The following is a 16,731-nucleotide window of genomic DNA, read 5'->3' as shown; positions in this document are numbered from 1 at the left end:
CTAGGGAGCATGGAGGCTCTGGAGTTGGGCTGCCTGAATTGCCAGCTGTGTGACAAGGGCCTAAATTATTCCATTTCCTCATTTGTAGTAACCGTTCCAACAGCACTGTGGGGGTGTTGTTGGGAATGAATGAAATCATGCTTTTATTTAACACACTTATTGGTAGCTTTCTATGCATGAGGCACTCTACAAAGTGGGTGATTTCCCTGTTTTCAGAAGGTTTTCAATACACAAATAAAATAAATGGCAGATGAAGAAAAGTACTAAGAAGAAAACAGTGAGAGAATATAGTGATGGTGTGGGAACACCTGCATGTGAGGTGAAATATAAGCCAAGACCTGAAGGAAGTGATAAACTGAGCCATGAGGATGTTGGAGAAAGAGTATCACCAGCTTTGAGATGGCATCTAACACTTGAAACTGGATGAGACCACCCAGGAAGTCAGCCTAGGTAGAGAAGGAAGAGGGCCAAGGGTGGAACCCCTGATCCCAGCAATATTTAGACATCAAGAATAGGGGGAAGAAACAGCAAAGGAATCTGAAGAGAAGCAGCCAAAGAGAAAAGAAGAAAAATACAAGGGTGTGGTGCCAGGAAGTCAAGTGAGACAAGTGTTTCCAGAAGGAGTAACTAGCCTTGCCAAATGCAAGACATTTGACAGATCAAATAAAACTGGGGTGGAGAGTTACCATGGTGTTGGCAATATAGGGGTCATTGATAAACCTGATGAAGGCAGTTTTGATGGAGCAGTAGTGAAAAAAAAAAAAAAAACCTTCTAGGATTGGATCTCCAAGAAAATGGGATGCAGAGGGATAGACATAGAGATTTCTTTTGAGGCACTTTGCAGCGAAGAGGGAAGAGAAAATTGGGAAGCTACCTGAAGGCTGGTAGATCAATGAAGGGTATGAGAGTATGTAGATATGATGATGGAATGATCCAGGTAAGATGGCAAATTTGATGGTGCGGAAGAGTGAGCAGAAAATGCTTAGACATGGGAAGCAAGGAGACTGAGGGCACATGCAGGAAGGTTGGTCTTGGAAGCATGGAGAGCGAGCTCATTGAATCCTCCCTTCAATCCCAGAGATAAGTATTCTTCTTCTTCCTATTTTATAGATGAAAAGATGGAGGCACAGAAAGTGAAAATAAAGACCCTGTGATGATACAGCTGGTAAGGGGCAGAGTGCGAAATCCAAACCAAGAAGTCTGGCTCCATAAACCATCCCCCATGATGCTGCCTCTCAAGGACTCTTTGGGCAACACCAATGGCTGCGCTGAAGTCAGTGCTCATGGAACTAAAATAAGGTCAATAGCCATTGCTTTCTTTTGCCACGCTCAGTACTTCAGGGGCAGGAACAGATTGAACAGAGAGTGGATATAAGGAAGCTTCTAATTCAGCCAAGAGAGTGCAATAAAGACTGATGACAAAGGAGGAGAAGGGGATCTGAGGACGTGATTACAGTGAAGGACTGTGGGAGCTGAGATGGACATGGAGGGAAGTGAGGATGTGAGGGGAGAAGGGCTGTGGAAAGACAATAGAACCAATGGACTGGTGGTTGTGGGACTGGGAAACTTCTGGCATCAGAGGACTGGAGGGACTGAACCAGAAAGTGTAGATAGAAAGTGAGTAGATGGAAAATGGAAGCCAGAAAAAGGAAAACTTTGAAGTTTTGAAGTGTATATGGTTTCTTCAGATCAGATCAGATCAGTCGCTCAGTCGTGTCCAACTCTTTGCGACCCCATGAATCGCAGCACGCCAGGCCTCCCTGTCCATCACCAACTCCCGGAGGTCACTCAGACTCACGTCCATCGAGTCAGTGATGCCATCCAGCCATCTCATCCTCTGTCGTCCCCTTCTCCTCCTGCCCCCAATCCCTCCCAGCATCAGAGTCTTTTCCAATGAGTCAACTCTTCGCATGAGGTGCCCAAAGTACTGGAGTTTCAGCTTTAGCATCATTCCTTCCAAAGAAATCCCAGGGCTGATCTCCTTCAGAATGGACTGGTTGGATCTCCTTGCAGTCCAAGGGACTCTCAAGAGTCTTCTCCAACACCACAGTTCAAAAGCATCAACTCTTCGGCGCTCAGCCTTCTTCACAGTCCAACTCTCACATCCATACATGACCACAGGAAAAACCATAGCCTTGACTAGACGAACCTTTGCTGGTAAAGTAATGTCTCTGCTTTTGAATATGCTATCTAGGTTGGTCATAACTTTCCTTCCAAGAAGTAAGTGTCTTTTAATTTCATGGCTGCAGTCACCATCTTCAGTGATTTTGGAGCCCCCCAAAATAAAGTCTGACACTGTTTCCACTGTTTCCCCATCTATTTCCCATGAAGTGATGGGACTGGATGCCATGATCTTCGTTTTCTGAATGTTGAGCTTTAAGCCAACTTTTTCTCTCTTACAAGGGAAAAATCTGTGGGTGGCTGGGGTAGGGCAATGGACAAGATCACTGGAGAGGAGATCAAGAAAGTGAAAGTCCAGGATGGGAAGGATCCATTACACGAATTTGGGAATCACCATGCATTATGAGGGCTTCCCTGATAGCTCAGTTGGTAAAGAATCCATCTGCAATGCAGGACATGCTGGTTCGGTTCCTGGGTTGGGAAGATCCACTGGAGAAGCGATAGGCTACCCACTCCAGTATTCTTGGGCTTCCTTTGTGGCTCAGCTGGTAAAGAATCCGCCTGCAGTGTGGGAGTCCTGGGTTCGATCCTTGGGTTGGGAAGATCCCCTGGAGAAGGGAAAGGCTACCCACTCCAAGATTCTGGCCTAGAGAATTTCGAGGACTATACAGTCCATGGGGTTACAAAGAGTCGGACACGATGGAGTGACTTTCACTTTCACTTTCAGGCATTACGATGGGAGGAGTGTGGGGAAACAGTGAGCCAAGTGCTGAAGTCCCCACAGGGTGAGGGTGAGTGACTCAGAGACCTTGAGATGACTCCAGGGAAGGAGAGATGCTCACAAGGGAATGGCTTCAAGGAGGACAGGGAGTTTTAGGAAGGAGGGAGAAATAGAAATTAGAAATAAGGAGCAAACAGGATCCCTCCTTTTCCTCCAGACCGCACAGTGCATGGGATTAGAAGAAAAGCAGCTGTCACTGAGAAGGAGGCTGGGGGAGCAGGGTTCTCTGGGAGAACCCACCAAGGAGGGGAGAGATCATTCAGTCAGAGACAAGACTGAAGAGGAAAGAGTTTTGACGATAATGGATGACATATCCAGGAAGGTCTGTGGACCGGTTTGAGGGATTGGGATGGTTTGTAGGGCTGGGTCACAGAGAAGGCAATGGCACCCCACTCCAGTACTCTTGCCTGGAAAATCCCATGGACGGAGGGGCCTGGTAGGCTGCAGTCCATGGGGTCACGAAGAGTTGGACACGACTTCACTTTCACTTTTCACATTCATGCATTGGAGAAGGAAATGGCAACCCACTCCAGTGTTCTTGCCTGGACAATCCAGGGAAGGGGGAGCCTGGTGGGCTGCCGTCTATGGGGTCGCACAGAGTCGGACACGACTAAAGCGACTTAGCAGCAGCAGCAGTAGCAGGCCTGGGTCAGGTTCAGTGATGCACGGAGCTCTACAGGATGGTCCAGGTGATAAGAAATAATCTGACTGGGGTTCCCATAGGGATCCATGGCCACAGGGGTGGGGGCCATGATGAGTTAGTCCTGAAGCTTTTCTGGCCGAGTGTGGCAGTGAGTCCCTGGGTGAGAGACAGTGGAAGAGTGGACACAGAGCACAGTGGGTCTTCTGGTTCTTGTGTTGATGGCAGCTTTGAAGCCAGTGAGAGGGCAATGCAAAGCTTTAGAGCTCCGCCTGGCTTAGTGTAAGGGTTGTGGCTGCGGTTGTTTTCATGCCATGTGAACCCAGCACTGTAGCGGAGCCAAACCACTGGCACTTCCTAACCCCATCCCACCCCACACCACAGTCTCTCTCCTCTGGGGCGTACCTCCTGCTCCTTCCACCTGGAGAGCCCTCCTTGCCCTTCAGCCTCTGGTTGAGGAGGTTACTGTGAGGAGTGGTACCCAGTGCTCTGGTGGTGAACACTCTTCTATGTCTCCCAGTAGTGCACCTTGTTCACAACACATGCTGTGCTGGTCTGAATTGCACATAATTTGTTATCTCCACCCTGGCTGGACCGAAAGTCCCTAAAAGGATAGTTGCACGCCAAGTACTAGGATTGTACATGATGTTGGTGCCCGATAAAGATGTGTTGGAAGAGAGAGTGATTGGCTGAATTTTTATTTGGTATGAAGGAAAATGGGTACTGAACAGGAGTCTAAAGCTTTGAAAATCTGTTCAAGGTGACCTGTCCCATAGAAGTCCACTGTCCGTTGTTGACTCCACTACCAAGTACCTGGTGGCTCAGCTGGTAAAGAACCTGCCTGCAATGCAGGAGACCTGGGTTCGATCCCTGGGTTGGGAAGATCCCCTGGAAAAGGGAAAGGCTACCCACTCTGATATTCTGACCTGAAGAACTCCATGGACTGTATAGTCAATAGGGTCGCAAAGAATCAGACACAACTGAGCGACTTTCACTTTCACCGAGTACCTGGTGGACGCTGAGTGCTCAGATGAGTTATTGTGTAATATGATATGCCTGCAAAAAGTAATTTACAGGAAAACACTCTCCCCGTTTTGACCTAATGTTAGATTTCACAATTAGATGTTCTTTTACTTGTATTGATTGTCATCATCTTCTCTTCTCAAAGCATATCCCTGTGTTGCAACAATGTAATGTCACTCAAATGATAATGTGTCTTTCATGCATCTGTGTTGATGAGCTGGTTATGTGCGTCTCTTCCAGGGACAGAGGAAAGGATAAGAAGTTGGTCGGCCCCAGGTATTAATGAGTCTACACAGAGCATTGGATATCTGAAAACAGGAAGGAGAGTAGTAACAAGATGGAAAGGAGGTTTACAAAAAGGGATTCAAGGGATGGTGCCCAACTTTGCTTATGCCAGAATCACAGTGATAAAAGGCTAAATTTCTTCCATGTAAAGTGGTGCTAAGTCACTTCAGTTGTGTCTGACTCTTTTGTAACCCCATGGACTGTAGCCCATGAGGCTCCTCTGTCCATGGAATTCTCTAGGCTAGAATGCTGGAGTGGGTTGCCATTTCCCCCTCCAGGGGATCTTCCCAACCCAGAGATCGAACCCTTGTCTCTCATGTCTCCTGCATTGACAGGTGGGTTCTTTACCACTAGCCACACCTGGAAAGCCACTAAGCCCTCAAAGAGGCCAGAAAAGACTGCCTGGGTGTGTCTGAGAGGCAGAGATGAGTCAAGAAAAAAGGTCTGGGTGTACAGGAAGGAGATGGTTTGGGGAAATAAAAGTCAGGTGTACATTTGTGAAGGCCAAGAAAAGCAGAGAAGCGAGAATAATGCATTTACACCCCTGCTGGGCTGGGCCAGGGCAAGGCCACTCTGACTTCAGTCCATCTCAGAGGAGCTTTTTGCATCTCCTCAGTGACAGTCACAGATGACAGAACCCCGGCCCTGGGGGCAATGAGAGGCGTCATTCAAGCTGAGCCAGGAGCTTGAGGCCATGCCAAGCGGGGGCTTTAGAATGCGAGAGCAAGGCAGGAAGCTGTGGCCTGGAATGTTTCAAAGAAACAAAAACAAGAGGCATTCATGTGGAATGATCCTGTTTGAACACCACTTAGAGATGCGCTGTTTAAGCCTGGATCAGTTGACCCTGATTCTGCCTCTGTCTTTCCTTCCAGCCTGTAAGACCTTCCGCAGGGTTGATGACGCCACACTGGCTGCTATAATTGTAAAAAATAACCTCCAGGAATCAAAAGGCAGCTTTCCTGGGCAACATTTGAAAACCTGCAGATTGTAGCCCGAAGGCCAGAGCTAATAGAAATATCACTGTCAACCTGTTTATGTTCCCTCATTTCCATAAGCTCCTGCAAAGGTCACTTCTTTGTATTATGGCTTTTTTGGAAAACATGCCTGGCTCTGTGACTTGTGTTCCAGAATGACTTCGTGAAGAACGTTTCTATGACTCAACACAGGTCAGGGTTGAAAGAATAATTGACTCTTAAAAACGGATGGTGAGTTTTGTTTTCACTTTAGATTATGCTTAGCTGTTGTAGCCTGCCAGTAGAATTCTTATTCCAACAATAGCAAAGGAAATGGAACTTACATTTTTTGCGTTTCAGTAACATGTCAACTTGTCCAAGTTGACATACTTCTCACATACTTTATTTAGTCCATATATCTATGCTGTGGAATGTGTGTGTATATGTGTGTGTGTGTGTATATATATATATCTATCTATATATACTATATATAGAATTTATTTTTTTCACTGAGTCTCATAAAAGGTAAGCAATTCGCCCTGGGTCACACTGGTAGTAAGTGACTCAGCCAAGGTTCTAACCCAGTCTTACTCATGTCTAATCCCATGCTTTCTCCTCTATATCAGGCATCCCTTTGGTCTGTGGCCTGTTAGGAACTGGGCTGCAGAGCAGGAGGTGAGTGGTGGGCTAGTGAGTGAAGCTTCATCTGTATTTACAGTTGCTCCCCACCACTCACGTTACTGCCTGAGCTTCACCTCCTGTCAGATCAGTAGAGACACAATAGATGTGATGCACTTGAATCATCCTGAAACCATCCCCCCTCCGAAGTCCATGGAAAGATTATTTTCCACAAAACCTGGTACAAAATGCTGGAGACTGCTGTGCTCTATTGTACTGTATTAAACCATTATCCTTCCAGGTATTTCCAATGAAAATATAATAACAGTAAGAGATCCTGCATTATTTGCTTACCCAAAGGTATCAGTTCAAAAGCACTTATTCCACAACTGCCCTAGTTATTATGTTAGGACATATAACAAGCAAAGTTGGGCATTCAAGACTAGAAAAGGTGTGATGTGGTCCATGGTCTCAAAGAGCTTGCAGAATGCAAGGCATTCTAAAGATTCCAGAGAATAATCTTTCGATTATTTGTTCAAAAGCATGATTGCTCTAACAGTGTCTTACTTTCAGTGGCCAGGGACCATTTCAATGAACCACACCACAACAAAGAGCATGGACTGAACAAAAATTTCAGAGACCTAGATTTTAGACTAGTTTTGCCACTGAGTTCCAGTTTGATCATGGAAAGAACACTGATCCTCGCTGAAGAATCTGCTTCTTCATTTATAAAAGGATGAGACTGGCTCAGATCTGTGGCTGGCAAACCACTACATGACCATGAGAAGGCAGAATATTGCAAGGAATCTTCAATTCCACAGTAGTCATGAATACTACTTGCTATGTGCTAAGTACCCTGAATATTCATATGCTGTACTTTCCAAATGTATGAATATTCAGTTGTGGTTAATAACATTTAAATAGCATAATTTAATATAAGAGCACAAATAAACTTTAGCTTCCAGTGGACACAGAGGGATAGAAATTTTCAAGTATTGCTGAATCCATAGCAGCACATTCTGAATTAACTTTCTCCTAACAAATCCTGACTCAGGTTTATGTTTTAATGATTTTGAATAAATATAATTGGTATTCTAGGAATTTCAATACAATTTTAAAATCACTATACTTTGACATTTTACTGAGCATTTTAGACTCTTAGGTTTTGCAAAATGGCTTCTAGTTAATACAAGAAGATGTTTGTTGTGATAAAAATTAAATATAATGATTTAATTTAGGGTGACAGCAAACTTCATAGAAGGTTTGGTACCAATAGAGTTAAAAATGTTGCAGCATAATTAGAAAAGCTACATTTTACCATTTATAGTTACAGATGGAAAAATATAACTGTAGTGCAAGGTTGCCATAGCAACCCACTTCTCAATCAGAATTTTTTTTCCTCCTTCATATCTACCAATCAGCTAAGTGGAAGTGAAAACCACTGAAAGAGAAGACTGAAACAAATATGGATGAGAAATTATGAAAGTATGTAGCAAGCATTTCACAATATGGTGATTTCCTGCATGTGTTTCCACTACTTTAATTTTATCAGATATTATACAATTTATTTGCTGTCTTTGGAAATGATTGCAGAAAAAAACACATTGGTTTTTTTTTGTTTTTTTTTTTTGCTGGTGCTGGTGGTTTGCCTTATTGTTTCTCCAGAATCACTATAATGGGTAACATTGTAAACATTCATATTGTTTAAGCAACTGCTACCTAAATCTGGCTTCCTCGAGGTTCTTAAATGAGCTTCATATGCCATCAAAGCACCGTATCTCTGCATCACCTAAATACAAAGGCATATGCACTTAAATTTACCGTAATCAGAATACCAAGAGTTAAAGGTGGGTTCTAAAATCAGAAGCGATGTTAATATTAACTTACTAGAAATGCTGCATCTGTGTTTTATTGTGATTTGACTGAGCACTTCTCACGAATGGCACCTATTATCCACACCATCGGCTCAAGTCCTGGCATATTGTTATCACTCTTTTAAAGACTCAAAGATGAGAAAAAGTTTAAGAACTTGAGAAATTAAGATAGACACTAGTGATTGCTGACAAACTGCTTTGCATCAGGCTTTCTGATAAATTTTAAAATGAAACATGTGGAAAGGAAAAACTTTCACTGGCTCTGACCTTCTAATAATTTTCCATATTGATGACACATGTATTTCTATGTATTTCAGAATCTCGAATACATAGAGCTCAAATTACATTACACCAAAACATTAAAACAGAAGTGATATTCTGAAATAATGAAAGGGATTTGAACATGGGAAAGGGGATAAACCAGTGATCACAGAGGAAGGAGAGACAGATCAGTATAATGAGGAACAAAAGTTGCAGAGCTAAAATTTGATTCAGTCCTGATTAAAATGAAAAGAAACTATAGGTTCTGATGGAAGTTGAAAAGAGGATTTCAGAGGAAATAATCTTGTTGACACAGGCTGACAGGCTTCCCTGGTAGCTCAGCTAGTAAAGAGTCCACCTGTAGTGCAGGAGACCCCAGTTTGACTCCTCAGTTGGGAAGATCCCCTGGAGAAGGGATAGGCTACCCACTCCAGTATTCATGGCTTCTCTCGTGGATCAAATGGTAAAGAATCCGTCTGAATGCAGGAGACCTGGGTACAATCTCTGGGTTGGGAAGAACCCCTTGAGGACAGCTTGGCAACCTGCTCCAGCCAGTATTCTTGCCTGGGGAATCCTCATGGGCAGAGGAGCCTGTCCTCTGACAGAGGCGGGCTACAGTCCATGGGGTTGCAAAGAGTTGGACATGACTGAGTGACTAAGCACAGCTCACACAGCACATACAGATTGGTCATTCAAAACCCTGTGCTAGAGTTTTCCCTTCTCAACAAGAGAAAAAAGACATCAGAGAACATTTATACCCAAGGACTAAGGAGTTACCTTAGCAATCAGCTAGAAAGAGTTTTATTTAAGTTCAGAACTTAACCTGCTGTGTCTTACTACCATGAATTACAGCTTCTTTCTCTACTTGTTTTATCAGAAAGAGGGCAAGAGACTTTCAGAGATATTTGACTCTTAATTCCAAAATTTTGTTTGATCACCAGATCTTAACCTTCTCATTGCAAGACTAATGTGTGTCATACATAAAATGATACTTGTTTTAAGAAATTGCTTTTTTCTTTAGCTCTACTATATAGTTATATTAGAAAATTTAACTTGCTCATTTAAAATCTAGTTGAATTCACCAACATGAGTTTGAGTAGGCTCCAGGAGTGGGTCATAGACAGGGAAGCCTGGCGTGCTGCAGTCCATGGGGTTGTAAAGAGTTGGACACAAATGAGTGACTGAACTGAACTGAATTCACCAACCTTATGTTAATTATATAGACAGAATGAGATGTAGATATATTTCTAGATGTAGCTATAGAAATATCAATGGCTGTAGACATAAACACAGACTTGTAGAGTTATAGGTATAGATATACATATAAATATAGAGAAAAGTGTGATATTATGGGTTCTTCTGTCGATTAAAAAAAAAGCTTAAGACCCTTTGGGTGTAGCTTATATCATGGCTGTAACAGATTTTAATCCAAACACAACAGCAATACAAGTTGTCAATCCAAACACAACTAAGTTTGGTTCTTCCACACTATGTAAGTCAAGAAAAGGAAAACTGAGGAATGGGGTAGTCCGTGGGGTTAAAGATCACAGAGAGGTTAGAGGGGAAAAACATTCAGGAAAATGACCTCTCCTTGTAATAACTGGGAATGGGTGTGTGGGAGAAAATGAAATCTCTGGGAGATTTGGTGATGGAAAAATGAAGGTTCACAAAATGAAGAACAGAAACGAGAGTGAGTGTTGGTATTAAGGGGAAATTCTTTTGCAGAAGAGGAGAAAGGGGAGAAAGGGAGATGGAGACCAGTGAATAAGTAAAGGTAGAAGGGAAATAAAGTTAGCACTGGCTATTAGCTAGTATTAAAAATCACAGTTCTCCATTTTTATTTGTTCCTGACCTATTTCCATCTTCTTTTCGTTCTTCTGGGGACAAAGATCTCTTTTTGAAATCTTTGATTCCTTTCATCATTTAATAATTGCTTCTAGTTTTTGGCTTCTGGTGAAAAGGCTACTTCTCAGCCCCGAGAATGCACTGGTATTAAAGGTGAGAAACAGAAGCAGTTCTTGGAGCTGTTCCAAAGAAAAGCGCTTTAGGAATCAAAGGCATTACTACACTGCTATTATTCTCTCCTTTCCCTGAAAGCTTGGGATAACATTAGCTCTGATCCTCGAAGAGAAGTCATTTGGTCTAGCCATTCTATTAATAATCTGTGACTTTAAGAAAGGAGTGGATATTTAAATTCATCAACCTTATCCAATAATCTTCTCACTCCCTTAAATCTGGTGCTAGGCATCTGATCCAGAAATCAGAAATAGAAGCATTGTAACTAATTTTATCTTCCATGTAAATCACATCCAGCTATGCATAAATTGTAAGGGCATATAGCCAGGCAGTATCAGTTCTGTTCAAACAGATCCATAGCTGAATGTGCACTGAGCACGTATGATGGTTGTACAGGAATAGCCCTTTCGTATCTTTACACAGTTACATAACAGATGCTTATTATGATGATAATTCACATGAACAATGGAATACCAGATAAAAGATAAAAATAAGTTATTTGGGAAATTCGTCATAAATGTTTCTAAGTATTTTGTCTATCAAGACAAAATTGGATGGAATAAACAGTGGTATCTTACAATAATAACTTGGGTAGTTCCATGAAAGGTACCACTCATGGAGAAATATCTAAACACAGCCTGAGGAGAAAGGAGGTTATAATTAGAGACACAATCCATATTTGGCAGTTCATATAATTGGAAACCACCCACAGGTTTAAAAATATGAACAGGTTTAAAAAGAAAATATTTTAAGAGAAGGTTGGTATAATTCCAAGCTGTGATTATTCAACATGTCCAATAATTTTATACATATGTTATACACATATAATATAATACATATGTACACACACATATATACAGATAAAGCCACGGGTATGAAAGACAATTAGAGTTCTTTTTGTCTATTAGTCAACTAAAGTTATTTATGTCCTTATAGATTCAAGTTAAATTATAAGACATTTATTTCCAAATATACCTATTATTTGGGAAATTAAAGCCACATTAAAAGCCTGTGCAACAGATGAAAACTTTTGGAAATAAAACAGTCTCATATGAAACAAGGGCACTGCTTCATACCCTTTCTCCAAGTGTTGGATTGGGAAAATGAATCCCATTTAAACATGGAAATATTGGGTGAAGATATTCTAGAGGTTGATGACACGAAAATAATTTTGGAGACCTAAACCAAAACCACCTTGGAGACCTATTTTTCCTCAAGTGCTAATGACAACATAGATCACGAGAGGCCTACACTGCGGCTGTTGCACTGAAGGCTTGAGTGTAGGCTCCGTGTTTTGTTCCCTGGTATCTCCCAAGATCCTAGACCAGTATCTGGCATACAGTAATCACTTATTATTAAATATTTATTCAGTTAAATAGTTGTTGACATTCCCAGTATGGAAACTGTAGAGCCAGGTGTTCTCCACATGGGCTCTAATTTAGTTATAATTATTGCTCTCAACAGCAACAAAAAAGTACAAGCAAACAAACACTACTCATCTGTCACTTTAAGTTTACCAAGAACTTGCCATACACATTCCCATCCTGACATCTGGGTTCATCAGAGCAAAAATGACTGAGCACGAGAGCCCACACTGGGCCCCACCTAGTGATGGCCCCTGTTCTCTCCCCTGCCCCCCTTATGGATCGAATGATGTCCTCTCCAAATTTGTTTGGAAAATGGGGACATTAGTAGACACAGGTAGGTAAGGCATGAGTCGTGGACATAAGTAGCTGAGTTAGGATGAGATCATCCCAGGTTGGATGAGCCCCCATTCGATAGGCCTGGTGTCCTTATAAGAGGGGGAACTTTGGACACAGACAGGCACACAGGGTAAACACCATGTAAAAATGAAGGTGGAGATTGAAATGGCACGACCGCATGGACTATGGCCCGCCAGGCCCCTCTGTCCATCTGCCAGGCTCCTCTATCCATGGGATTCTCTAGGCAAGAGTACTGGAGTGGGTAGCCATTCCCTTCTAAAGGGGACCTTCCTGACCAAGGGATCGAACCTGGGTCTCCTGCATTGAGGGCAGATTCTTTACCATCTGAGCCACCAGGGAAGCCCTTTTACAAACTCAGGAATACAAAAGATCGGTAGGAAAACATGAGAAGCCAGGAAAAAGGGTGGAATAGATCCCTTCTCACAACCCTCAGAAGGAACCCCGTCAACACCTTGCTCTTGGGCTTCCAGCCTCTGGAACTGTGAGACAATACATTTCTCTCACACCGCCCACCTTTATGGTACTTTGCTACAGCAACCCTTAGCAAACTAAAAATACAGTCATTTACTCCTCAAAGCATGTCAGATTTCCTACCAGGCACACTTGTACCCTGACCTCACTTTCACTGGGCACTATCTTATTCAGAGCTCAGAGTTCACAAAATTGCCTCAGCTTTATCCCAAAGCGTCCACAATTATATGTTGTCAATATCTAACACATTCTTCCATCATATTACATAGCAATTACCTCTGACATCTTTCTCTTACCTTCTGCTTGCTCCTGTGTTTGGGGTGGTGGTGTAACCTGGAGGAGGTGGTGGAAACCAGGATTGTCTGTTAAGAAATGACATTAGTTATAAACATTGTGCTCGAAAGACCTGACCCCCCACCCGCATGTCTTCCAGGAAAAGCTGAAAATAAATTGACAGGTAAAAAGGAAATGAGATGACTTTCCTACAAGGTCTTAGAGATAAAATGAAACAATTTACTTCCTGCCATAGGAAGTAACGGCCTATATTGCAGGCAATTTGCTCTCCCAAATAAATCCCTTTGCCCATTTCCTTTGACACTAAACAATGTAGACACTTTTTAAAAAGAAATCTGCAGGAAATCTGGAAAATAATAATGTTGAATCTGTATGGTAGGTTCATGGGTGCTCATTATCAACACACCTCTCTGTTTTTCTGCATTTCTGAAACATTTCATAATAAAAATAACAACACTCATGTTCTACTCAAAATATGGTTTTAAAAAATCTGTATGACAGGAAATGCTGAAAATAAGAATATTGAAAGTATAAATGAATGCCACAGCAATGCCAAGCTCAATTTTATATAGATGCATATGAGCAACTAAGCACATACATTTATACATAAATGTACACACACACACACACACACATATCCAATTAGAAAGATGCTTTCCCATTATTAAGACATCATTTTAATTGGTAGAGATAGCTAAGGACTCTATCAAAAAGACTAAGTTATAGATCAAAAATGATGTTCAGAGGAGAGTAAGATAGCCTGGGAAAGGAAGATCAAGGATAAGGACAGGAGAGTCCTTTAAATTCTCGAAGCTGGTCTATTCTCTGAGATTTCAGGACTGCGCTCAGATGGGATGGGAGTAAATCAAAGCCAATTTCAGCTCAATGCAACCCCCGAGAGCTTAGTCAAGGCACATCACAAAAGTGAGAGTCACGCTTCTGGCTGCAATGCTCCTGAATGATGCCTAGCCTATCAGAGGAAAGATTCTTGCCCTGGGTAGGAGATTGAACTAACTGACCTTAAATTTCCCTTTCAGTTTCTCCTAACAGACAAAGAAAGGATCAGGGGAAGTGTGAAATTTGGATCCAAGAGAAGGGTAATCTTATTTCCTGAGACTCTGTAGACACAATCAAAATTTCATCTGCAGGAGAAAATAGAATCAGTCATTTCCCTCCAGGAGGACTACAGGAGCAGCGTGGCAGTCAGCCAGCTCATCAGCAAGCACTGAACACCTGCCCTACACCAGGCAGAGTCCTGTGTGTGTGTGCGTGCTAAGTCGCTTCAGTCGTTTCTGACTCTTTGCAACCACATGGACTGTAGTCCACCAGACTCCTCTGTCCATGGGGATTGTCCCAGGCGAAAATACTGGAGTGGGTTGCCATGCCCTTCTCCAGGGGATCTTCCCGACCCAGAGAGGAGGGGAAGTTGAAGGAAGAAGTAATAAGCACACAAACAGAGACCGATGCCTCCAGATAGGACCCTTGACCCTGAATGTGGAGGAAGCCCGATCTACACAGCAGAGGAGGCCTCCAAGATGCAGACTGGTTTCTGGAGTCTAGTGACACTTGGCCTCACTGCAGCTATTGTGCAGGATAAGGCATTCTCTGTAGTAGGACTCTGTTAACATGCGTTACCTGAAGTAGCTTTACTATCTGAGTTCTAGCATCAAAACATTACCTAGCTATTCAAGACCCTAAGATGGCACATATGAAAACAAGATCAGATTTGTGGTTATCAGAGGCAGGCGGATTGAGGGAGATTGGAGGAAGGTGGCCAAAAGGTAAAAACTTACATTTTTTTATTTGTCCTTTAGACCAACTTATTTTATATCCATTTGAAATATCCAACAAAGGACAAAGAAGTTATAAGCTCTAGGGTTGTAATATATAACATGATGACTACAGTTACCATGATTGTATTATACATAGGAGTCCCTGGTGGCTCAGATGGTAAAGAGTCTGCCTGCAATGTGGGAGACCTGGGTTCTATCCCTGGGTCAGGAAGATCCCCTGGAGAAGGAAATGGCAACACATTCCAGTATTCTTGCCTGGAAAATCCCATGGACAGAGGAGCCCGCCAGGTTTCAGTCCCTGGGGTTGCAAAGACTCAGACACGAGTGAGCGACTTGACTTTCATATCATTTCATTATACACAGAAAAGTAGTTAAGAGAGTAGATCTTAAGAGTTCTCATCAAAAGGAGAAATGTTTTTATTGACATAATGGATGTTCTGTGAGATGATGAATCTTGTGCATGCTACGTTGCTTCAATCGTGTCCAACTCTTGGTGACCTGATGGACTGCAGCCTGCCAGGCTCCTTTGCCCATGGAATTCTCCAGACAAGAATACTGGAGTGGGTTGCCATGCCCCTCTTCAGGGGATCTTCCCCACCCAGGGATCAAACCCATGTCTCTTATGTCTCCTGCATTGGCAGGAGGGCTCTTTACCACTAGCGCCACCTGGGAAGATATGATGGATGTTAATTAAACATATTGGGTGATCACCTCACCATATGTGTAAATCACACTATACACCTTAAGCTTACAGAGCGAGGTATGTCAATTATTTCTCAATAAAACTGGAGGAAAAGATGGCATTTTTAAAAAGGAGATTGGGGAGGAAAGGACTGAAGTGTGAAGGCAGCAGAAGGCAGGAGGCACCGGATCCCTGGGAAGGGGAGGAGGGAAGGAGGAGGAAGGGCGGAGAGCAAACTCTAGATGCGACCCGGGGGCCTTGGTGGATGCTTTGGTTCAGACGTTAATAAAGATCAATCTGTGAGAGAACAGCAGGAAGAGGGGCGCCCAACAAGCCCATCCTACCTCTTCTTCTTCACAGGAGTAGTGGTGGAGGTGGAAGCGGGGGTGCTGGTGGCCTTTGCACTGGACACACCTCCAGGTTGCCTGTTTTGTCACAAGAACAAGCAGTGAGCACATTCCTGAAACTTTTCATTTTATCTCACCTTTGAAAGGACTTACAATCTACTCCTAATCCCACCACAAAATTTTTCACTTGAGGATGAAAGAACAACAGAAAAAGTTCTTCCTTAGTTTACCCATTTTACAAATCACCTGGCTTCCATTCAAATAATTAAAACAGAAGGAATTGAATGGAGAAGTCATTCCTTATATGACATTCTGTGTCCGAAACCCAGACCAATCAATTTCGATGTGCTTTGATTCCACATCAAACGAGTCCAACAAATATTTTTAAATCCTGTCTATGCTGTGACTCACAGAATTATATTACAATTTTTTTTATTAAATACATTAGCTTGTTTAAGAAAACATTTAAAAATCACACTGTTTTAAATCTGTGTGTTAGTTGCTCAGTCGTGTCTGACTATGTGTGACCCCATGGACTGTAGCCTGCTAAGCTTCTCTGTCCATGGAATTCTCCAAGCAAGAATACTGGAGTGGGTTTTCATTCCCTTCTCCAGGGGATCTTCCTGACCCAGGGATTGAACCCAGGTCTCCTGCATTGCAGGCAGGTTCTTTACTGTCTGAGCCACTAGGGAAGCCAAATCTCTATTTAGCATTTGTTAATATATGCAGACCCTCAAAAAATTGAAGTGACTCAGGCCTGTTTCAACTATTGGAGGGCAGTCCAGGGTGAAAATTACTTTTTTTGAAAAATACAAATTTAAAAATCAACCAAGTTTTCAAAAATATAT

At 42.6% G+C, this 16,731-nt stretch overlaps 1 protein-coding gene across 16 annotated transcripts in view; it reads right to left on the bottom strand.

Annotated features, from left to right (window-relative positions):
- SCEL (sciellin) overlaps window positions 1-16,731 on the bottom strand; it is a 125,825-nt gene that overhangs the window by 71,765 nt on the left and 37,329 nt on the right. For all 16 annotated transcript variants that reach the window (XM_055542700.1, XM_055542716.1, XM_055542712.1 and 13 more), the window contains 2 exons: window positions 15,881-15,961; window positions 13,064-13,129 (listed from right to left, as the gene is read on the bottom strand). In XM_055542700.1, the coding sequence (XP_055398675.1) occupies window positions 13,064-13,129; window positions 15,881-15,961 (147 nt within the window). The remainder of the gene's footprint in view (window positions 1-13,063; window positions 13,130-15,880; window positions 15,962-16,731) is intronic.

Source organism: Bubalus kerabau, chromosome 12 (assembly GCF_029407905.1).
Source record: "Bubalus kerabau isolate K-KA32 ecotype Philippines breed swamp buffalo chromosome 12, PCC_UOA_SB_1v2, whole genome shotgun sequence".
NCBI lineage: Eukaryota > Metazoa > Chordata > Mammalia > Artiodactyla > Bovidae > Bubalus > Bubalus kerabau.
The sequence above is the reverse complement of the archived record's forward strand: the minus strand, read 5'-3'. Positions and strand labels throughout refer to the sequence as shown.